Source organism: Halichoeres trimaculatus, unplaced genomic scaffold (genome assembly GCF_033239565.1).
Source record: "Halichoeres trimaculatus isolate MK-OKI-2021-1 unplaced genomic scaffold, fHalTri1.1 fHalTri1_scaffold_1, whole genome shotgun sequence".
Lineage (NCBI taxonomy): Eukaryota > Metazoa > Chordata > Actinopteri > Labriformes > Labridae > Halichoeres > Halichoeres trimaculatus.
In genome coordinates this window covers 33,599,661-33,624,320 of record NW_027437179.1, presented here as the reverse complement: position 1 = coordinate 33,624,320, position 24,660 = coordinate 33,599,661, and the positions used below count along the sequence as shown (strand labels likewise).

Here is a 24,660-nt window from a genome sequence, read left to right as displayed (position 1 = left end):
ACAAAATATAAAATAAATTTAACAAACAAGAAAGAGAAAAAAAAATACAATGAACATGAAATGGACTCTCTTTTAGAAAAAAATACATGTCAATGAAAATAATTAATACTAATCAAAAACAATAATAGAGCCTGTGTCTAAAGAAAAAACAAAACTCCCCCCAAAAAAACAACAATAAAAACTATAGCCTAAATAAAAGGGGGTTCATACAGTTCCTGAATTGTTTGTAACATGTACTTTCCGTCAATCCGTACTGTCTGTCAAACATTTTTAACATTTCTGGCTTTCAACCGTATTGAAGGGCTGCATTTCTTTGGCAATGTAGCTGTCTTTGAGCGCCCACCATTTGGCGCTTTTATTTCTATTTACTTTGCTGACCAAAAGCCTCAGTAAGAGAGGACTGTCAAAGAACAAGGCTCCGCTGCTCCTCCCTCTTCTTCTTCTTCGTCGCCACTATTTTCAAACAAATGCGACATATCAGCTCGTTGGTGTTCGTGAGCTCACACTTTGTTTATTCTGATAAAAAATAAAATATTCCCACACTGGACAGTGGCAGGCAGCTCAAGAACCGTATCTTTCGTGCCATCACTCATATTAGCGTGTGTTTCTTCCTTATCCCTCAGGACGCTCGCTTCAGCTCTCTCTGTGTGTACGCACGAGCAGCCCCATCGCAAAAGATACCAAATATTGCACTTTTGACAGATGCTCACTCCGCTATAAATCTGCTAAATCCGCTATAGAACCTATGCACCCCGATGTTAGGAAAGATAGACGTAGTGAGCCATCTTCTCATTCAGCCTCTTTGGTCGAAAGAGAGGAGGAAAACAAACATGCATGCTCGTGTCAGTTTATCGAGGCTGGAAAACTTACCGAGGACGTTTTTATTTATCATTTGGTTAATTGATTTATTAATTAATCGTGACAGGCCTAACTCTAGTGTTTATCTATTGAACACAACTGGGCATAAATTAGGCTCATCCTGATGCCATTGTTAGTAGGAAGTAAACGTGCCTGGGATAAAAAAATTTTTGCAAAAAATTCTGGAGCACCTTCATTTAAAGGACGTGTTTCCACTTTGATGCTGATGAAGGTGTAAATGGGTTATGGAAGTTCTGCAGCCACAAATTTTCAAGCCATCCAAACAGAAATGTAAACTCTGCGAGCAACAGTGATAAACTGATTTAGGAAATGTGGTCAGTTTTCCTGGCACACACCAGCACTGTGCTCACACACTGCGATGGTTGAGTTGTTACACACCTGTTTAACCAGAAAAAAAGCCTACACAAAAATTTTATCTCCATTTTCTTGATCAAGATACTGACAAACTTCACAGCCCTGCAAAATGTCATTGTCATCTGTGCTTGTTTACATCCTGGTAGTAGATCATAATAGCATTATAATGTTAAGACAGTATCCACTAACTAATGCCTGAGCACTGGCTAGTGATGCCTGGCTGCACACCAGCTTGGACACAAAATATGACTGGCGTTTCAGACCAAAAGAGTCAAAAATGTTAACCTTTTTTTTTATTTTTTTATTTTTTATTTTTTTTAAGTCCAGTAATGGTGGTGCCCACAAGCAGGGGTGATAACATATTAACTCTTGTTGTTCGCCTGCTGAACAACACCAATGCAAAATTTGGGTCATCAGGTACAGGCCTAAGCCAATGTTCCAAAGATTTTTTCTAACTCTAACCAACTGTCTGATTTATGGGTCTGTCTCTCATTAAAACATGATTTTGTGGTTTTACGGAGATTATCTGACAGACTATTTCTTGACCAAGCAAAGTGACTCACAGCAATTGCAGTATCCCCCAGATATTTAAATTTAAAAGGATGGGTATCGTTTCAATTTGATCAAATCCTGATTTGGACTCAAAGTTTTCTGGAGTGTAAAAAAGTAATGAATATTATCAGTAGAAAAAATCTTTTTTCTTACTGTTCACTGTTAATTGTCAACACTGTGAGTTTTCTTTTCTTTTTGTCACACATGATTGACATCGATCAATATTATTTAAATAATCAAAAAAAAATATCAGCATACTTCTTTTTGCACACCTAAACGTTTTAACTTTTTTATGTCACAGTGAGGAACCAATAAGTGGCACCAAAGTGCACCTGCCTCGTCAATTCCATGGACCTGAAAAGGAAACTAGTTCTCAATAGCCAAACCCAATGCATGTCTGGATTAAACAAATGAGATAAACCTTGTAAATCAGTTCATGTTAGGGGTGCTGGCAAAGAGGAATTATTACCTCTGGAAAAAGGTTGAAAAAGTAATTTCTCCTGGTTTTAGACTAAATGGTAAGCTAAGCTAGTTAAAATGTTAACTGCGTACAGATGTAAGAGCAGGGAAAGCAGACGGATAATGAAGTACGTCACCTACGATGAGGACATAATACACTAAATACAATTAGATCCATGCTTCAGGTTGCTGGGGCACAATTAGCAAAGTAAACATAAATCCCAAGCAAGATCTGTTTGATTGAGTTGCATTGTGGGTAATTTAGGTCCAGGCATTTTACAAGCTGAGAAATTTGTAGAGATTAAAATCAACAAAAATTGACATGCTCCTACAATCCAAGCTCTTGGGCTGTGGTAGATTGGACATTCAAAACTAAAACAATAAATAATTGTAAAGCATTGTGCATTTTATGGAAAAAGGAGTAAGACGTGCAGTTTGACTCTCAAAGAAAGCTCCTTCTGTGTTTTTAATGTTCTTAAACAGTTACAGTATTTCGTATCATGTATGGCTTGTTAAAAATGGGGTTTTATGCCCCTTTGACCTCTGTTTGACCCCTGAGCTACATAAATGACTGGCAAAGCTACCGGGAAGTCTAGACAGGTTTGTAGAGCAGAGAACACTCATGTTTAATCCGTCATCTTGCTAAAGCAGTGGAAATTTGCAAAGGTTTCCCATCATATAAAAAAATCCTGGCAACAAAAGTGGAATTCCCAATGGGAGGGATGACTTGCCTTGCTTTTGGAGGCCACTCGAAGTCTGAGACTGCAAGGTAGACAGTATTACATGCAGTGCAATCGTTAACATTCCCCTCGGCTCACGTCAGGGCAGCTTTTAGATGTCTGAGGTAATCACCTTGTGAGAGGGCTTCTTCTGGGGCATGCCTTGGCTGTGCCAGCAGAGCCTCAGATGACTTATTGTAAATGGAGAGGGTGTTTAGTGCTCGAGAAAAAAGCAGGCCTCTAAAAGGGGTCCTGACAGTTTGTTGCTAAGGGGGCAGGTCTGTGCACAGCCGGCCGCTTTGTTGACGTTCTCATGACAAATGTACAGAGCTGAGGACACAACACTGCCCTGCTAAAGAGGACTGAGGGGTTATTTAGGTAAATTTAGAGATGCCTGCAGCAGCTAGAGCCTGGGGTCTGTACACAAATTAAAAGCATGTTGTAAACTTGACGTCTATCTCTGGAACATATAGAACAAATTTACTTTAATGCATGCTTCCTCTTAAAGATTTAGAGGGTAGAAAAAGCGATGGTGGCCTTTGAGGACAAGACGCTCCTGTGATGCATGATCAGTACGATCCTGCATACGTCAAGTTTTTAAAATATTTTTTCAACTAAATTTTTTGGTACAAACCAACAAGAACTCCTTTTTCTTTATTTCTAAACAGGTGCATTTTGGACAGCCTCTCCCTGATGCAAAATCATGTATGGACTTATCTAATGGGGCCTTGGCTACTGCAGAAACACCATGCAACTTTTCCTCTATTTGGCTGAAGGAATCATTATTTTTACTGATTATTTTTTTTAAAGGTAAGTGTTAGGTCCAAAAGAAGACAAAATGCCTGTCCCCAGACCCTAAAACTCAAGATAATCCCTCAAAATACTTAGTTTTGTCTTGCAAGCAGTCCAAAACTCCCAGAAAATAAAGCAACAACTGCTCTAAAAAAGTCATGAAAAGATGAATCTAGCTTGTTTTCTGTTTCCCTATGGATCAGAAATGACTACACTTCACTGCTTTTTTTTAATACTTAACATGCTCCTGAGTCAGGATCAGAGGAACAGCAGGAGCTGCAACAGCAGCTGAGTTATCTCAGGTATGTGCTTCTCCTTGAATATCCAAATCTGCCTGACGAATGAGAGGACGAGATTCCATCTCAGCTGAATCACGCCAGAAGAATCCAAAGTGACGTCAAGCCACAAAAAAAGCCACCCCAAAAAACAGCGCTTTCAAAAACAAACACTAATGCTTCAAAAATACACAGACTGTCTCAGACACTGTGCAGTGATTGATGGTTTTTGAGGTTTCTCTGAAGCTGGAGTCAATTTTAAGTTTTCAAGACTCGATGGACAATAATTAAAGGGCAGGGAAGTCTGACAAAGCACAGCTCTAGGGAGTTGAGTTATGATGGTGAAAATCACACAATTTCGTGAAAACCCCGAGGAGGTTTGGTGAAGACAGCGGCGAGTGAAACAGTAAAGAAAGCAGCTCAAATTTCTGTCAATCACCATTTACTGCTTCTCAGATAAATTTCAAACATTGCATGTTAGATGAAATTATGAGAGCGTGCACCGTCTCAACAACAGGAATGAGAAGTGGGTTCAAATAATTCAAAACAAATGTGTTCAATTTTCTACACCTGGATGTGAAGGATTCTGCCAAACAACTTGCCAACATATCCATCTGGGCTTTTTCAGGACACTACAGGCTCAACACCTGCATTTTAATGAACGCACTGCAGGAAACAGCATAACTTCTCCAAAACCATATGGATGTATAAAATCTTTCACATGCTAACATGATGTTTTTGTTCCTGAGTCTTGCTGAAATCCTGCTGTGCTAATTATCGCTAATTCAACCAAACCTTTAGCATCAAACAGAACACTTGTACAGAAACCAGCTCCAACCGGTCACCTGAAGGCAAAACTCCCCCAGCGATACCGGTGTGTGGAGAAACAAGCGCATGACGTGCAGCGATAAAAGACAAAGGCTGAAAGCCGAGTGAGGAAGAGGGGAGGCCGTAAAACAGTGGGCATAAAAATAGGCTGTAAAGAAAAGCGCTGTGAAGAAAGAGACAGGTGTAAATCAAAGGGTGAGGAGCGGGAGATGCTCTCAGGACGGCAATAAGCAGCTCTCAGAGTGCTGGTGTGACTGGAAGAACCTGCCCTTGGGTCACAGCACGACAGGTACAGACTTGTCAAAGAGAGCTGTGTGTGGAGAGAAAACATTCACCTCTGTGTCAAAGCTGTGACACAAACGCAAGAGGAAGAAAAGCCTTTTTCCCTCTTCTTTTCACAGCACTTTAGGGGATGTTTGTTTCCTTCTAGCCACAAATCTCTGCGGTATGGCTGCTTTTTCACTCTCGTGCATTCATTGCTGAGCTGATTTCCATGTAATTGTTGTTCTTTTCTTTTCTGGCCTGTTTCCAGCGTACTCACCATACATCTTCCCCTCGTCTGACAGGATGATTTTCCTCCTGCCACAGGGAGGGTAAATGGCGAGGGCCTCCTGGAAGCTCTGCTCGATGTCCGGGCTCCACACCCCCTCGGCGTCCCCGTCCAGGGTCTTGTCCTCGTTGTCCCCATCCAGCCCATCTTCTGGGCTTCCGTTGGCGCTCCACTCGTTGGACGCAATGGTGGCGGCTCCCCCTGGGCCCGACCCCGAGCCCCGATATCAAGGAACTGTGGGAGATCTATGGGACAAAGATCATAAATAAGCTTTGCACCAAACTAAAACAGCTTTAACATATTTTCACTTTGTTAAATATAGCCTAAGCTGCAAAACAGCCTCATTATCATCCAAAAGGTTTTAATTCATCTCTCTGAACAACTGTAGAAGTTTATGTGTTGTTGAATTATTATGACTTGGGGCAGTGCACTTTCATAAATCAGTCCACCACACAAAACACATGATCCAACAAATCTGTAGTGGCTTGTATCTAAAAAACGGCCCGTACAAATTGACATTTTACTCCTATTACAAAGAGCCTGAGGGGCTGACACACTAAAGCACTCAGATGTTTAAGAAAATACTGCTTCATATAAAAATGATGCATCATTTGTGTGTTTATCTTTGTTGATTTAGGACTTAGTTTTGGTCTGGTAGATTTGTCACGGGATAAGCGCAGAAATGGAAAATCCTTAAATGCATACAAAGTTTATCAGATTGTAAAAAAAATTACTCATGGTGAAAAGCTGCAGTCGGCCCTCATGAGTATTTTTTAATGAATTTTTGCATAAACCACAGCAAATGCAGAAGGGATTTGCAGTCAGATATGAAAAAAAACACAGTATAACAACCAAGAGATGAAAAGTTTCATTATTTTGTGATATTGGTAATTTGACACTTTGTAGTTTTTAATTCTAAAAAAGTCTTATCACAGTGGGAATGCTTGGAAGGATTTCTCCTTATTTAGTCAGTAAAGTGTTTTTTTATTTGAAGCACGAGAAAATATCAACTCTATCACAAACACATCAGAAGCAACAGTAAATATGTTGAAATATGTATGACTAAATTCACTCCCACACTGAATCATCCAAACTAACATCAACCTGACATCAGCCTTATCTCCAGCAGTGGATTAATTTTGTGACACTCGTGCGTGGGGCCAATCAGGCAGGTATGTTGAAACCTGAAAACCTCTCGTGGTGTTTGTTCTGGATGAGCAGGTTTCATGAATCACTGGATAGTTTCCTCACAACACCTCCACTGCTGCTTTGCATACACAGTAACACACACTGAGCTGTTTGCTTGGTTTCAATTTAGCACTTGACACAGCTTCAGATCATCAATTTTCACCTTCAACAAAAAAAAAGGAAAAATAATCTGATAATGTAATTCTGTAACCTTCTTAGCACCTTTCACATTGGTTGACCTTAATCCCTGCTCTATTTGTCCTCTGTTTTTCTTTTAAACTCTCATAAATTTAATGACTTGGGAAGCAACAAATAAGGTCCGGAATAATCTGAGTTTATGTAAAACTTAATGAGAGATGCTTAGGATAAAGAATGTTATTCATCTTTAGATCACAACTTTGGCTTTTTTGACATTTTCTTTATTGCAGTCATTAAATCTGGATGAACAAACAATGTCAGCCGTAATCATTACTATAATTTCCTATATTTTATGTCTGTGAAACAGCCAAATGAATTCAAGATATTCCATAAAACGAAGCTTAAGAACCTCACTAATCAGCACTGGCCTCAAAGAATTCATGCGGTCTGGGAACTGTGTCCCGATGTGGTTGGCTTATGGCTGACTGCAGGCAAAGATCTTAAGTATTTTTCAAGCTGCCTTTTCAGCATTGTGTTGTTTCTCCAACAGCAGTCTATGAGGTAACCATGATCCTCCCAGGATGCTTGTGTTTCTGCTGCAGCATTTCTGCAGATGCGGACAGAAAATAAGGCATCACTGGTACAAATAGAGGAGTGATTAAATTATATTTATATTAAGAGTTTATGTGACAGTTGTGAGATACAGGATCTGTTTTCAGTTGTTTCTCCATTATAAAACCATGCATTTGAACTCTTTTATGATGCTTTGCACAGCTACAGAGTCAGGTATTGTTACTAGCAGCACATAAACGAAACATTTTGGTCTTGAAATGTGATGCGAACTTGCAAATGCATTTGGAAAATCTACGTATGAAAATTTCCATGCAAATCAGCAGAACTCTTGTTCTTGAGGCCTATTTAGTGATTCTTCACAGTGTAATGACACAAACTGTGCAGACAGCATTCTGAGAAGAGGGACGAAATCTGCAGCATGACATATAAAATCAAATGGAAGATGTTAAATCGTTAAAAGAGAGAAGTCTTTGTCTTCTATTCCCCATTTATTTTTTCATATTTGGGAAAGATTCACACTTTATGACGGCTGCAGTTCAACCATCCAACAAACCACAAAGTGGTGAAGAAGCAGAAGGGAGGCTTAGTGATGCTTCCTTTCCCTCCTATCATCGTTAAACTGGAATTATAAAACATCAAAGGCGGGTGGATCCGTCACAGATCCTTCCGTGACATTACACCACACGTAACACACAAGGGGGAATTTATGGACGTCAATGACCCCAAACGAGAGTTTGAGAAATATCCACAAGTCCAGCAGCTAATTTTAGCAGAGAGGATATTGGTTATGGTGGAGCTTCTGCTGCAGGGTCATGGTGTGAAAACTCAACACGGAAACTGAGATCTGATCAGGAGCTCAAGTGATCCGACTCCGTCTGCACAGATCACACGGCTGGATCTGTCCCAGCCACCACAGACGTCATACGACCACAGTCAGAGCTAGTTTAATCGTATTCAGTCCTGCCAGCGTTTGAGTGAGTGCATGATACCGATACAAAGACAACAACCAAAGCAAGAGAAAGTAAATTACTCAGTGAATAGAAATGAAGCTGAATGAACAGGGAACTTTGTGATATTGTTTTCATAGAAAATATTTCATAAACTCATGGGTCAAATTTTGTAATGTGAGAAATTTCATCAGTTCAACCTGCAGCAGCTGTAAATGGCACAACAGACATCTCTACAATGGGAGCCCAGAGTCTTGGAGGAGCTAGCTTTGACAGTCAGCTGTGCTAACTACAAAAATGTTTTCATTTCTTTTATCTTGGATAATCAAATTTAGGGGAGAAAGAGGAAACAGCGGCAGAATGAACAGCAACATGCTCACAATTATGCTAATCTGCTATTTGATGAGACGGTTTGTTCCTTTTAGTGTCCAACAAGTGTTTTTCATCTGCTTGATCCATGTGAGAACTGCAAAATGCTTCAGCTTGATTTCTCAATCAAAACCTTATGTACACCTCCCGTTTGATGCTTTATTTACATTTCAAGACATCTTATGTCATTTGATGGATTAGTAGTGCTCAACATTGGGTTTGGGAATCGAGAGCCAGTTCCACTAATTTCAAGCCATCAAGATCATTCACCTTTCTGCCAAACACCTCACATATTGACGCCGAACATGTAAGCTACCAATATGGAGTCAGTGAAGTAAACATGGTGGACAAGAAGTGTGGTTAAGTTTTAAAATAAACTGCTGCTGATAGCATAACCTGTAGCCGTGTGATTTCAAACCAAGGTGGAAACATCATGACGTGCTGAAAGAAAGCTACACATGCATTAATGGCAGTGCTCTATCCCACTGGTGTTTTGGTTAAAAGGGCGACCCTGTTAACTCTTGTCCTTCATTTAAATACCTCTTTTTTATCAAAAGCATATGGTTTATCTGATGAGTATATGAACTTGGTTTTATTTAGGAGGATACTGTCTGTGTTTCAATAGCTGTTGTAACCTGAACAACCAGTGATACAACACGGTTGGCTAAAGGTGGCTAGTTAACACAATAACTTTTTGAACCAGAACACTGGTCAACAAAAGGTAACCTTGAAGACAGGCACTGAATATTTATCCTACACAAAAAACTGTCAGGTTTACTTTTTGCCTCTCCAAAAATTCACATTTATAGACAAGAGAAAACAAAGAATTAGACTGAGAAGCACAATTGGTACCAATGAATTCCAAGCAATTCTCACCTGTAATCACCATGATGGAAATACTGACTACAACTTACTAAAAAAGCTGCTCTTAAGTCTGACAAAGAGCGTAATCATCAACACAGTCATAGTGATGTCATACATTGGAAAGTTTCAAAGCCTAACAATGACTTTTGGTTAGTCAGAAATACTGACTCAACCTAACTTTTGGTTTTTCTAGAAACAGACAAAGAGGCTGAGCCAAGGCTGGACTCAAGACTCCTGTTTAAAGCTACAAGAGCACCTACCTGTAAGTCAGTACTGCCCCTCCCAAACAAAACAGTTGGCATGTACCAGGCTCTTTAATCCAAGTACAGAAAATAGAATTTTAAAATGGCCGCTAATGTGAGAGCTGAGACTTCTGGAGTCAGCCTCAAGTGGACACTTGAGGAACTGCACGTTTCTACACTATCCACACTGGCTTCATTATGCTGCTCTTCCAAACCCTGAAGCTTTTCAATTTATACCCATGCCTGACCAAGCATGAAATATTTATGAATGAAATGGTGTAAGCAGCGTGGACTGGTCGGCTATGCTTGAATGACGGCTGAAGAATAATTCAATGACCAAAATAGAAGCCACTGAATACTCTTCCAGTCAATTCATTCACCGTTTACCGCTTTCAGCGTAAAAAAAACATCATCAGACTTTGACTAGTTTAATGTCGTTATGATTAGATCAGAAAGTATTAATTAAAACAATCGCTTGCATAAGGAATGGAACAGGTTAGCCATTGTTTCAGAAGTATTTCAACATCTTTGGCAGTCCGTCATGACATTACTCATGAGAGTTTTCTCAGTGTCTTTCTGCTAAAAGCTGCATGCTGCTACAAATTAAAATAAACATACAGAACAATGTTCATAGAGACCTTAACTTATACGCTGTAACCCTAAAATGCAGTTTCTGCCTCAGCAGAGCTCAGCCCTGCTGTCTGTGTGGTCTACTGTGTAAATGTCTTTCAGGCAGCTCAAAGTATTTCATTAATGGAGGCACAGGTGCTGCAGGGCCACAGCTTGAGTACAGGCGGGGTAATAATCATAGACAGAGAAAGAGAGGGACAGAGGGAGGGAGGGGCGGCAGATCTATTGTTTATCTCCAATTATAGCAGAGAAAACACTGCAAACTGCGAGCCGTGAAGAGCAACAAGCTGCGTTCAGATCTGACGACCTCGCTGTGTTCACGAGAGAGCGTTCAAGAGAGGCTCTTCAGCGAGAGAGGGGCCTGAATTCCAGACATGTCCTTATTAAGAAAGGGCCGCGAGTGCTCACTGTTTCTCCTCCTGCCTCCCTTGTGTCAACCCAACGCCCTCCCTCCCCCCTCTCTCCCCCTCTCCCTCCCTCCTCCGCCTCCCCCTCTTCCACCCGGCTCTCAGAACGTCTCTACCCAAATAAGGACAGGAGACCAGGGGATGCGTGTATGGGAGGAGTGGGTGGTGGGTGGGTTGGTGGTTGGTTGGAGAGCAAAGGGGGAGAAAAAGGGGGTGTGTTTGTGGGGTGAGGAGAGGTGGGGGGAAAGGGAGGAGGGGGTGTTGTCCAATTTAGGCGTCCACTTTGGGGTCTGGAAAACAGTGGGATTGTTCCAGCTGGAATGCAACATCAGCAGTGAACACGCTGCCGCTTTGTGACGCCCCAAGCTCGGACGAGAGGCAGGGCTTTGTCAGAGGAGAACTTTTTTTTTCAGCACATCCTCTTATTGGAGTCACAGGATTGAAAATCAGGACTATCGTCATGTCTTCACGATAAAAGTGACCAATAAATAAAGTTACTCAGACAGATTTACGGACTTGAGCTCAGCAAAAAAAACAGAAAACACAAATCTCAACAAGCTCTTATGAAAAGTGTCCAGATGGGAAACCTTTGGGATCAGATTTTCAAACATGATTCACAACCACAGCGTCATTTCAGAATAAAACCTTTTGTAATCAACATGTTGAATAAATTAGACCAGCTGTTACAAAACTCACTGTCATGCTCTCCTGAGCCAAGTCTGAGCCTTTGACTCAGTGAGGCTGTCACATGCTATTATTTTTATCTATTGATATGGATATTACTATGATTTAGAAGTTAATAATTCTGTGTGTACGATGCCAGACCGCTGTAAAAAAATGCTTACTACAATTTTCCAGAGCGAAAAAGAAAACAGCTTTTATTGTTTTTGTTAAACCATCAGCTCAAAGTAAAAAAAAACTTTCACTAAAATTCGACAAAAGCTATTAAAAAAGAAATTCCTGGAATCAGCTAAAGTTAGACTTTTTTGCTTTCAGAATAATGCTTCAATTAGCAAATTCATTCAAGGTTAAACTGTGAATTGCTTTAATATACCATAAGTTAGACAGTGTAGCTCTCACAATAGAAAATTACACATGTGCCACCTACACACATTAACACTTTTAATAACATATTTAGTCCAATTATCTACATCAGAAATTAAATCTGCATCATGTTTACAATTTCTTTTTGTTCTTGTTTTGTTCTTTTCTTTTTTTTCTTTTTACTTTTTGGTAGACTTGTGCTGATTTCCTTAATTTTGGGGTATCTGTGATCAGTGATTGGCCCATCCTTAAATATGAAACTGATCTTATATACCTCCGGAAAGGTCTGACAGCCAGCTATTGTCGCTATTTGCTCCGAAACCTAAAACTTAGGATACTTTATTGGTTGTTTAAGTTAAAACATAAAGATTTTATTGTTTCACAGGTATTGTTCAGTGATTCTCAATGGAATAAGATTGGAGTATGAAGGTATATGCTGTCAGGAATAAAAAATAAAAAACAAAAAATAAAAATCGGTACCAGCCCAAATCGGTATCAGCAGGTCAAGCTTTTTAAAGATCGGTGATTGGACAGAAAATTGTGATCGGTGCACCCCTCTTTTTGGTCTCTTTAACTCTACTTAAAAACTAATGATGGGGACATTTCACTTTATTATTTGTTGTTTGGGTGCACCCCATGTACAGCAGCTATAGTCCCCACCACAGCAGTTCATGATTCCCCTCCCAGCCACAGATCTTTGCTGCATGTCTTCCCTCTGTCTTTCTCTCTACCCCCCAAGTTTCGTGTCTCTTATCAGTTTTTGTGTCGAAAAAATAACTAAATGTTTGCTTTATGTTCAACCAACCCAGCTTTTTATTTATTATCTGTTGCACATACTTGTGTTTGAACTCCCTCAGCCTGCTGACTGATGAGAGGAGTCACTGAACAGTCCCGATAGAATAATAACACAGCTCCTGTATTTATGACAAATTCAGGGACACACCTCCTCTCCCACCCAGACAGCAGCGTGCTGCAGAATTCCTGAGTGCAGCAGGAAAATGCAGCAGAACTATGCGGCAGCACATTCACTGAAACAGCACCATTCATGCACCAGAATCCCTCTTCCTATTTTTCCCAGCCCTGCTGCAGCGATCACATTGCAGTCTGTTTGCAGCAATCGGCTTATCTCTGCTGCGACTCAGTCTGCGAACCGAGCAGATTACCGGCACCGCGCTGCGTTTCCTTCTCTCTCGTTTTTTCCTAGACAGGAGTGTGTGCGGTGAAATGTCCCGATGAATTCCTGTAATTCTACTGAGTCACTCTCAGGCTGCCGGGTCACATGGAGGAGCGCTGGCGGTGTACAGTCTGAATCAGGAGAGGGATTCCATCACAGGCATTTGTTTAAGTGTGCCACAGAGTGAAGGAAATCCCTTACAAACACCGGCAAGCAGGGAAACAAACAGAGGGAGTGTGTACCACTAATGACAAGAGGACCACAGCATGATACACACACACAAACACTGATTCAGCCACAAAAAGCAGAGCTAGCATTTCTGAAATCCTTCATTTTATCTCCTGCTGAACATTAGATCATCTCAGTCCTCCAGCAGCTGGGTTTCTACTCAGGCTCAGGAATCTGAAGACGAGACCTTGAGTCAAAATTTCTCTGTCATGTCTCAGATTTTTATGGCCTGATGGTTACTTTTCTCCTTCAAGCTAACGGTGAGAAAGGAACATTCAGAGAAACGACCAAACAGGATGGATTAGAAAAATAGATCCTGAGACTAAACATCCCACCATGAGAGCCATGCGAGCCTGTTGAGCTCAGACAGGAGCATTAGTAAGAACTATGTGTACAGTAAAGCTCATATCTCAACGTGCTTCGTGATTTGTCTCTTAATTAACATATCATCTTATTAATTTCAAACTGAAGACCTGCTTAAGTGATTTTTCAATCCAGCTAAGATTTCTCTGGATTTAACAGACACTGGCTCCTCTTGGTACCACAAATGGGTAGTGCCTGGTCTGGCTGCACTTAATCATGACCCTATTTGATGTTATTCATGAAAATAATTTAACCACTGTGCAACAGCAACCAAACAAACAGGCAATAATGTGTGTTTCCCAGGCTATCTCAAACAGAAAACACTTTTAAAGCAGCAAACTCCAAACAGTGGGATAAAAAAAATGTGATTTCAAGGCGTGAGTAACCACAGAATGAGTTTTCACTCTTTCAAACTTTGGAGTAACGTCCTCCATTGCATGTCTGGTCTCAATCTACTACTAAACAAAGCTATAGAGATATGTCTGAGCTTACGGCTGTCTGCTAGCATTGTAAGCAAACAGGTTCTGTAACTGTAGCCTAAAAATAAAGTCGAAGAAGTTTGGGTATGTAAACCTCTAAAAAGAAACCCCTGATTACTGATAAGAAACAACATGAGCAGTGATCTGCCAACTCCTACAGGATATAGTAAGCTCTTGAGCTGCCAGATGCTACAATACGTTTCCATGCTAGTAGCTAAATTTGTCCGTCTGCTGTCAGCTGCTTTGCAGGCAGTAAAACAGAGGATTTATCACAGGGTTTAGATGAAATAAAACACTCCTGATGGTCCAAAGAAAGAATGAAACCATAAAGATCAAGTGAGGAACTTTATTTTGGCGACCCCTTGGAACCAGAGGTGTGTCCAGGGGAGCAGCCTTTGAAATATGATTGGCCACCCATGGTGCCGCCCCAAAGTCCTGAGATATGATTGGCTAATTGCCTTGTAAGAGGCAGGACTTTTGTAGAAATCAGGTTTTTGGACTGGGTTGCAACAGCCTGCTTGTAGTTTTCCAAGAAGCACATTTTCTTATGTTGGAACGCTATATTACAGGGAACGCTGAATAACACAGTATTTTGATTTATTGGTTTTGGACAACATTTTTATTTTGAATCTTTAAAAAATAAAAACAGAAGTTAGAAGATTTATACACTGCTTGTTGCCAGTTATTTAACTCTTTAAGTTAAAAGCTTTAAACGGGAATATAAAGAACGTGTCAGCGCCCCAGTTAGGCCACTCAAGTTAACAAATCTGGACACACCATTGCAGCACATTTTTGTTCTTTGCTGGTTTTTCCACCCAGCATGAGTGGCTAATCTTTGTTGTATTTTTTCACAAATTGAGACGACTAACTTTATTTATATCTGTATCAATATATCTAAATCATTTTAGATACAGACAGGTAAAGAGAGGACAAGTCAGGAGCTTGAAGGATACAGAAGCTCACCAATTTCTTTAAAATAAACATCATGTAAGCATAAAATAAAGTTGTATACACACCGAATTTCGTATTTCCATAGGTAATGACCAAATTCTGTCTGTAGTACTGAGAACTGATTCACATAAATTCAAACTTTAACATATTTAGGTACTTTAACGCATCCTTGTGACTTTGAGTGATTGGAAAAGTAGGCAATTTTCCAAGCTGAACATGAACTCAGCATTGTAAGGTTATATGTTAAAGAATAAATATTTTAAATGTAAATTGAAAAACTTGAGATTTTATTGAACAAATAAATATTTGTTCAGTACAATACACACACAAAAGTACTGAATATTGGTACGGTTGAGTACCGATACTGATTGCCAGGTACAGCATCGGTACCGTATTGTTTTAAATGTGAAAGGTACCCATCCTTAATCACATCTAAGCCTTGTTATCAAATATCAAAGAAAAAAATGGTGGCATATTTTCCAACAGCGTGCAGTTTGACACATTGTCTGACACCTTTTCTACAGCAGGCATTAAGAGGAACCAGTGGTAGCTCAGGTGTAATCATACTTGTGTTTGCTTTAGTGCAGGGATCTTAAACTGGTGCCATGCAGGGACAAGAGGCTGCAGGTTTTCTTTCCAACCAAAAACTCCACCAGCTGATTTCACTGATTATCTCACCTTCAAGCAGACAGCTGAGAATAATCAGTGAAATCAACTGGTGGAGTTTTTGGTTGGAAAGAAAACCTGCAGCCTCTTGGCCCTCCATGGCACAAGTTTGAGATCCCTGATTTAGTTGGTCATTTAGAGACATGAGAATAAATTCAAGACTCTTCCATAACCATCAGAAAGCCCTCACATGCTTGAAAAGCCAAAACAATAATCTAAAAGACACTGACATGCTCTGTGAAGCTGAGGGAAAGTACCAGTATGACAATTTCCCCCTGTGGTCCAAACTGTTTTCAAAGAAAGCTACATTTGATTCAGTGAAAATGACCAAGGGCCAGGAGTTCTCATAGACATGACTATAACCATGAAAGTAATATATGAATACCCCATTTGTGAACTGGGGATGGGTACATTTGAAATGATATGGTACCAATGCCTGGTTCCTGGCAATCGGTACCAATGCTCAACGGTACCAATTTTCTGTTCTTTTTTGCGTTTGTGTGGTAAAAAATATCAATTTGTTTCAGAAAAAAAAAAAAATATATATATATATATATATATATATATATTCTATTTAAGATATTTATTATTCAATATATAACCTTACAATGCTGTGGTCATGTCCAGCATGGAAAATCGCCTACTTTTCCACTCCCTCACAGTCACAAGGATGCATTTTGGTACCTACACATGGTACCTTTTGGTTTTACGTTCATCGGTACCCGGTACTTTTGACAGAATTTGGTCGGTAACTATAAAAGTACCTAATTTAGTACCAACCCCTATTGTGAATTATTTATTTTAGTTGTTCTTGGAAAAAATAAACCCCACCTATCCCTCAGTTGTCTCTAGACACCAGATGATAAGTGGTCAGTTTTCTAAGGTGTTACATCCTGTGTCAACATCGGCAAACTCTGCTTTTTTATTAAGAGATAATATGGGGAAAATACATCAGGGTGTTATCTCCGGTTCAGGATTTTATCTGGATTAATTTTGATGATTTTTAAATTAACTTTATATTTATCTTTATTTTGACCTACAAACAACATTTTAGCCTTAAATAACTCTTATCCTGCAATCTGAACAGTTCTGACTATTTTTTTGTCTTTTCTGCTCAATTTCATAGCTTCAATCTCGTCTTGTGTATTCTGATATTTTTTTGCACTCTGGTTATTCATAAAGCACATTTTCACATCATGATGAATACATTTACTAAAACACATCAGATGTAAGAGCTTTGGCTTTATGCAAGCAGCCCATAAACAGACCAAATGTAGTTTTGTGAGAAGTTAGCTAGATGTACTTTGGTTTTGTTTGTGCACTTGCCTTGAAAATGTAACTGTACACATAGTTCAAGACATGATTCATTTTAGTGCCGTAATACATACATTGTAAGATGAAAGGTGGGGTCATATGAACATGGACGTGCCGGCTTTCAGGTAACACAGCACAATAATTTAAACATTGGGTAATCAGTCTTCTAATGATATTTCTTCTTCCTAAAGTGAATATTGGTCTCATCAAACTCAGTGAATGATAATCCGCCTCTGTCTTCTATCACTCCCATCTTCATGACTCAATCCTCCTGACTCATCTTCACAGCAGATTGGGAACAGATTTAAGTTTGTGCCTCATCCTTGTGATCATCCGTTAACCCTGCTGTGTTTGCAAATCCTTCCATTACTCCACATTAGCATTATGCATTGTATACACTTCTTTTTGTTTGTACACCAACACTCGACAGGATGTGTTTGGCTCTTTAGAGAGGCAGCTTTTGTCGAGTTGCTGTGGTGGTTTGGAGACTTCTTGGCAGTGAGCAGACCCCAGCTGGCAGCCAAAAGCCCCCCTGCTCAGCTGAGAGTAAAACACACCTCCATCCAACTTCACTTTTAGACACGGGGACAAATCCGCAGCCTAAAAACTCCGCCACATGAGGAAGCACACAGACTAGTTAAGTTTGAGGGGCGCTCACAGATGTAAAGTGAGCCCCCCTCTACCCTCCCCTTCCTCCTTCCCTCCTCTCACAAGCACACACCAACAGCCACACAAACACACACTTGTCAGGAGAAACAACAGGACTTGGTGGCAGAAGGAGCAGCTGCTCTCTAAGGTCAGATTACAGATAAAGAAAACATTTTAGGTTGTAGGCCAGGAGAGCTGCAGAAAAACTCTGCTTTTCAGACACATGAAGTGTTGGAGCTGCTTATTGCTGGGGATGCATCTGCAGCTTTCTTTAAGTTCATAAAAAGTTCCGTCTTTCCAGAAAAATTAGCCTCCCCTCCTCTCTGCTCCTCTGCTCCTCTGTCTGTGTTTGGCCCTAATAAATTCTCTGCAGCTCCTCCAATAACTTCCTCCTACTTCCTATCTGGCACGGCGCTCAGGAAACAATCAGAGCTGAGAGTGAGAGGAGGAGGAGGAGGGAGGAGGAGGAGGGCCATGCAGCCAACAGCTCACACGGCAAGAGGCAGAGAGAAAAGTCAAGACACACATGAACTCTCACACACACACACACACACACACACACACACACACACACCACATGCTACCACGTCCAGTTAAACATCTGCCGTTTGATACCAGCTGCATGCCCAAGAAAAACAAAAACGCTCATGCAGGAACAAAAATGTGCAGATATAATCAGAGTTGGACTTATTTCTGCTAGAAATCCACCTCATCTGACTCCTGTTTGTTGTTTTTTTGCACATAAATCCTGCAGCGTGTAGGTAGGCCTACACACCATGAGTTAAGAAAGGTTACAGGTTTCCGAAATGAGTCACAGCCAGACTCAGGTGGATTAATAAGCATCAAAAGTCGAGTCAGAGCATGAACATACAGTCTGATTCATCCCTTCATCAGTCTATTTTTACACTGCTTTCTATGTGGTCTACCTTGACTTATGACACTTGCAGAGAATTAATCCTGAATCCAGCTGAAAAGAGGGAAAGACTGACACAAAACAGAGCGAGTGTGCCAGGGTCCTTCTTTTTCTTTTTTCTTTACGGCCTGAATCAGCATTTTAATCGGAAATTTTCCAGCAAACGTAGCGGAGAAGCCATTCAGGCCTGAATTGGTCATTTTGTGGCGAGTCGAGCGGTTTGAAGCCATAATCTGTGAAACCTTTAAGACATGCAGAACTCTGCAGCAGAAAGCTCCAGCCAATAACTCATCTAACCAGAGAAAATGTGGAACAGGGCATTAAAAGGAGAGAAGGCTTTGATCATGGACATATAGAGGGGATTTACAGGAAGACAAACTTATGATAACATATAAAAAATAAACTTGTTGCTCTCTTTAATCTCCCTCAGGAACACCTGTGTTGTTTTATATTAGGAGCAACCAAAACTCGGTGCCGGGGAAGGATCATCCCCCAACCCAAAACACTCTGAGCGCAGGGATTAAAGGGGTTTCACATGAGTGCCCTTGGGTCACTGGAGCTCCAGAGACACACACACACACGCACACACACACACACACACACACACACACACACACACACACACACACACACACACACACACACACACACACACACACACACGCACACACACACACACACACACATACGTCTCTGGAACACCAGACAAACCCAGTGAGAGTCTGAGTCTCCTGTTATCGCTACAAACCCGGCCATAGGAGACAGAAACTGGCACACACACTCTCGTGGACGCCTCTAACTCTTCTTCCTCTTTACAGCAGATTTATGTGTTAAAGGGCTGCCAAAAGTTGGTCGCTGGAAAGCGAGAAACGTTCAGTAACTTGGGGACAGCTGACACAAAGAGTACACTGTTCTAGGCCACTCCCCGGCTCCTCCCCTGAGCCGAGTCCGAACAGGAGGCCAGGAAGCTTATCTGTTAAAAGCTCATGGTTTGGAGCATATGTAAACATGTGTGGTGCATTAATGTGAAAACAATGTTGATAAAAGTTTCACTGAGGAATCAAAGTGAAGAAAGGGTTTGGTGTTATATCTGTTGTGTATTCATTTCCTTTTTGAATTAAAGTTCATGAAGAAGCATTTTCCAGCTGATAATAAAACAGAAATTAAAAGTGATGCCTTTTCATGAACTACAAAAGCAATCAAGGCCATCAGATTATCATTCAGCAGATTATTTTTATAATTTCAAAGCGTCAAATCTTTGCTGTGTGGGAGGTGTCAGACAGAGTGGTTAACAGCGCGCTGTACACGGACTTCTTTAATTTTTTTTGATGTATTCCATGAAAGCTTCTCACAGTAGCTTTAAACTAAGATCTGGTTAGTTATTACTGAAATAACTACTTCTTTCTGAAGGTCCACACACACACATACACAAAAAACAATATTTGTTTTCAGTCTTCATCATTAAAATATTCTTCAAAAAAATTAATGACAGAAAAAAACACTGCACATCTTCATCTTCATCAGGAATTCGTCATATTTGCTTTATAATGCTATAACAGGTTTATCTTTTGTTTCCTGGGCCATGGGATGAGCGTTAAGTGCATCCTCTATTAGTTTGAAGAAGATGGCAGACTCTTCAAACAATGAAGTAACACACTGTAAAATGAAAGCATATGGTTTCAACTCAACAGTGAGCTATATGAATGTAAAAAGTTACATTACTAAAGTGTTGTCCATGCACTGTAACTGAGTTTCGTAATCATAACACTATTTTACCGTAATCTTTGTAGTAGCTCACTGTGAATCTTTTCTGAAAATTCTGTAAATTTTACAGTACCGAGCAGAAAAGTGCGAGTAAGTTACTCTTAAATTTACAGCAACTTTTTTTTATGGTGTGAGCTCAAGTTATATGATGTTAGCTTTGTTAGCTAGCTCGCCAGCTGGCTACATCTACAGCTAGGCGACGCAGGCAGCACTATGTGACACCAGTGTTAAGGCGGGAACAGCTCATGATGGGACCAGGAAATCCTCCGTACACCAGAGGTTCTCATTTCAGTTCAGCCTGAGCTGTTAGTGCAGGTTAGCAGGGATATATCCTTTGAAGGATCCGTGCTGGAGTATCCTAGCTTAGATTTTGTGGTTAATTACATTAATTTCTATAGCATACTGCCTCATCAGTTAAACTTTAGCTTTGCAACATCTGGCACAAACCTTACGACCATTTTATACACCAAAGCCAATGTATTGCACATTTTTTTCTCCAAGAATTATAGCCATATTTTCTACCCTGTGTTGATCTGTGTCTTGAGGTTATGAATATAAGACTTAACTTTTCTTTACTTTCCATTGATCTTCTCTATTTTTATATTCATGCACCTGTAACATAATAAGCTACCTTCACACAAAAAACATAATTCATGGCCAAACTAAACTCTTCCAGATCTCATCAGACATTTGGGTTGAAGAATTGCTTTTGAAATTATTGGATCTTGTAAGTGTAACATGAGAAGCCCCTCAAAAAAGGCATCTCCAGGGTCACGAGTATGTTTGTCGTGGATATGTAGTATCTGTAAAGATGAGTTTCGTGGGAGCTAGAAATGCTTGAATTGATTGATTCATTTTGTGCTATCTCTGCTGAAATAGCTCTTGATTGACTTCATTTTATCCAACCTCTGCCTGCGCTCCTCAAACTGCACATTGTTTTCCAGATTGTCACTAATGCCCTCCGCTGAGCACTGCAGGCTCTTCTCTGAGGCCCTCTGTGTGCTCTCCACGCAGACATAAGTGGTGTTTGTTCAGATCCTGGCTGACAGAGGGGCAAGTGTCCACCATTTGGACGAACACTTGTGGGGATGGTGCTAAAAAGCAAACCAACGTCTGCACAAATGGGCAAAAGCTCATTAGCCACTCTTCTGAGGGTTTGACACAAACGGGTGAAGCTGCTGCTGAGAGTAAACAAACCGCTGAGCAAGAAAAGAGAAGTTCAGACACAACTGATCTGAAATACCTGTAGAGTCAGGACGGTTTCTGATTTAAGTTGTGGTTTAGAAATAAAAGCACATGAGAAGATAACAGACTTTTTCACGTGAGCACAAGCTCATTAAGACTTCTCTCTGATAAAGCGCCTGAAGGCACACAGCTGGGGAGTAAAACGGAGAGAAAGCGGCCACTTTAAGGGGATATTACCCCAAGTAATCTAATTGACCTCTATGACATGGGTGAAGTTGTAAAACTTTCCCCTCGCATTTAAGTCTCACACAAGCTCCAGCAGAGAACGTGAAATCCACAACGGCTGAGAAACATAAAATGAGGAGGGAAAAAAGGAGCACATTGTGCACGGGGAGGCCTGATGTGTTCATGCTGCTTAAAAACAATGAGGAGAGAATCTGTCGGAGCAGCAGAATGCTTAATCCTTTCCAGATTTACCCATCAGCATTGAAATCTATTATTAGGCATCTTGGCGGGGTCTCATTTACCAAGGACACATTGTTTGGTTGTACTGGTTTGGTTGTTTCATTTCAGAACATCATTTCCACATGTGGACGGAAAGAAGAGAGACTGAGACAGGCGATTTGAAGCGTTTTAACCTCAACCTTCAAGACAAACTGAGGAGAAAACTCAACCGAATGTTATCTAATCAGCTTTTTTCATCTTTAAAAGCCTCGAACTCAACCAGAGACTGTTAAACACAAATGCAAAAGAGGGACTCAGGGTGCCAACACATCCCTCTGAAAACTTTGCTAATTTTCAAAAACTTTTTTTTTTTGTTTGAAAAGTGTGAGGAATGTCACAGCAGTAAAAACAGTCAGTGAGACACAGACAGCAGCTTCACAGAAACACTAACGGGTTATTCTGCTTACTGAGGCGAACCTGACAGACTGCATTCTGTTGTTCAGTCAAACCTGTTGACTGGCAGTGATTTCACTCCATGGCTCATATGACTGCTCAAATTTAGGATGAAGGAGGTGCTAACATGTCGTCGCTTTTTTTTTTTTCCTTCTTTAAATACATATTTCACAACGTTCAGCTCGGCGAGGGTAGGACTAAATATTTTTACCCCCTGAGCCTGAACAAACACCAGGCAGGGAGCAGGTGTAGTCTGAGGTGGCCCGCTTTTAATTATACAATTAGCTGGCCCACATATCCGTGCATCGCAAATCTGCACCTATGAATTATGTTCTTAGGAGGACTTTGCAGAGAATAAACACGTGGAGCGTTTTGTCAGCGCAAAGGAAAGAAGAAAAGACGGGAGAGGAAATGAAACTAAAGTCAACAAATGTTTGTTGAAGCGCCATACAAAAAATTATTTATAAAAACCACAGAAAGAAAATCTTTTTCTAACATCCAGCCTTATGGATTAAAACTTCTTTTGTGTTGTCAAAGCAGGAAAATTTATGTGGTTGCTTTATTTATTTTAATTTCTTGTTGCATATTTTTCAGACAAGCCAATAAACTGGTGCACACGTTTTGGTACTTGTTCGTAAAACCTAGAGTCATAATCCTGATGATGTAACCCAAATCATTTTCGGTATGCACTTTGCAGATCAGTCATTTCCCTCCACAACTTTTAAGTGGTAGATTTCTGTGCTTGTTTTGTTTTAAACCACACATTTCCTTCAAGTTAAGAAACTACTTTCTGTGTTAGAAAGACTTTTTTCTAAACATAAGTTTAGTTTCAGATTTATGTAAAACATGGGGTTTCTAATCCAAACATGTGAGCAAAAAGAGCCTAAATTGGGATTATCTTTACTCAGTGACTCTTGATTAGCAGATTTAAGCAGGTTTTTTTTTATCATTGTTGTTTGTTTTTCTTGGATAAGAAGTTAATTCCCATGTAGAGAAATGAAATCACTGCCAGAGTAACACTAAAATAAAAGTTAATGCAGATTTTTTATTTATCTTTTCAGTAAAAAAAAATAATACTGTCAGTTGCTGTCTGTTTCTTTTGACAGAAGAACTTCTCCTACCTTTTGGGATGCAGACGTCCAAACCAGACTGAAGTTGTGTATTCCTCCAAATGCTTCTTGTTTGTGTGTGTGTCTCTCTTTTCTCTGCCTGTGGGTAAAACTGCAGCAGTCCTCCTGAGGAACCAGGCTGGAAGAGTTGGGTCCAGGTATGAGCTGAGCGAGACACAAAAAACAAACATCCTGACTTCACTTCTGCGCTGTCAAAAGAGCAGCTTTGTGTTTTTGTTAGTACACCGACTCAATGAACGGGCTACCGGTGTAAAATCTGATTGTACTGAGGCTGTCAGAGATATCCCTGCACACTTGGAAAGTCACACACAATAGACTATCAATCTGCAAATGTTTTCTTCCCTCCCAACGCGGGGAGCTGCGCGGAAAAATGTAAAAAATGACAATGATCTGAAAACTTCAACCGAGACAAGCGGCATGAAAAAAGTGCCGAGAAAAGAGCTCCAAACAGAAAGAGTAAACTTTAGAGGAGAACTTACCTTTCTTTCCTCCGAGATTCACCTTTTTCCTCCTCAAAGAGAGCAGCAGCTCACTTTGACTTAGTTTGTTAAAATTTGGCGCCTTGTTGTTTTCCCTAATATTTCTCAGAGGTTTGACAGTATAAGTGGAATGTTAAGTATGACTTTGGTATGAAATCAACGCACTACACTGGAAAACGAAGGGGGAGGGAGAGAAAAGACTTGCAAGGAGGAGCCATCGGTGCGCGTCAATCAACAAGCGCGAGGGGCGGGGCTTCAGCACAGGCCACGCCCACCAAAACCAAGCAGAGACAGAGCGCCACAAAACCAGACTGCTTACCTTAAAGCTCTAAAACACAGACAAATCCCTTTGAGATTTGGAGTGCAACAGAAAAAAAATCAACAGTTGTACTCATATTCTTTCAATTTCGTCATTATTTGTTCTTTGGCCCTAATCATGAAGCCAAAAAGGCGTCCAAATTTGTATTTTTTCACATCACAAAAGACTAAAATGGTTTAAATGCAGACCTAGTTAGGTTTAAAGCAGCCTTGAGTCAACAAATTAATTTTTTTCATTGAATATCTTTGTTAAGATATAGAGAAACTAGCAATAAAATGAATAAATAATGTGTAAATGGGCTTTATTTATTTAATGCAGAATGACCTCATTGAATGAGACA

The 24,660-nt window shown here is 40.3% G+C and overlaps 1 protein-coding gene across 8 annotated transcripts in view; it reads right to left on the bottom strand.

Annotated features, from left to right (window-relative positions):
* Positions 1 to 24,184, bottom strand: part of tead3b (TEA domain family member 3 b) — a 41,771-nt gene extending 17,587 nt beyond the window's left edge. For all 8 annotated transcript variants that reach the window (XM_074678343.1, XM_074678361.1, XM_074678352.1 and 5 more), the window contains exons 1-3: positions 24,002 to 24,184; positions 23,514 to 23,666; positions 5,400 to 5,653 (exon numbers count right to left, since the gene is read on the bottom strand). In XM_074678343.1, the coding sequence (XP_074534444.1) occupies positions 5,400 to 5,406 (7 nt within the window). In that variant the 5' untranslated portion in view covers positions 5,407 to 5,653; positions 23,514 to 23,666; positions 24,002 to 24,184. The remainder of the gene's footprint in view (positions 1 to 5,399; positions 5,654 to 23,513; positions 23,667 to 24,001) is intronic.
* Between the last annotated feature and the right edge of the window lie 476 nt (positions 24,185 to 24,660).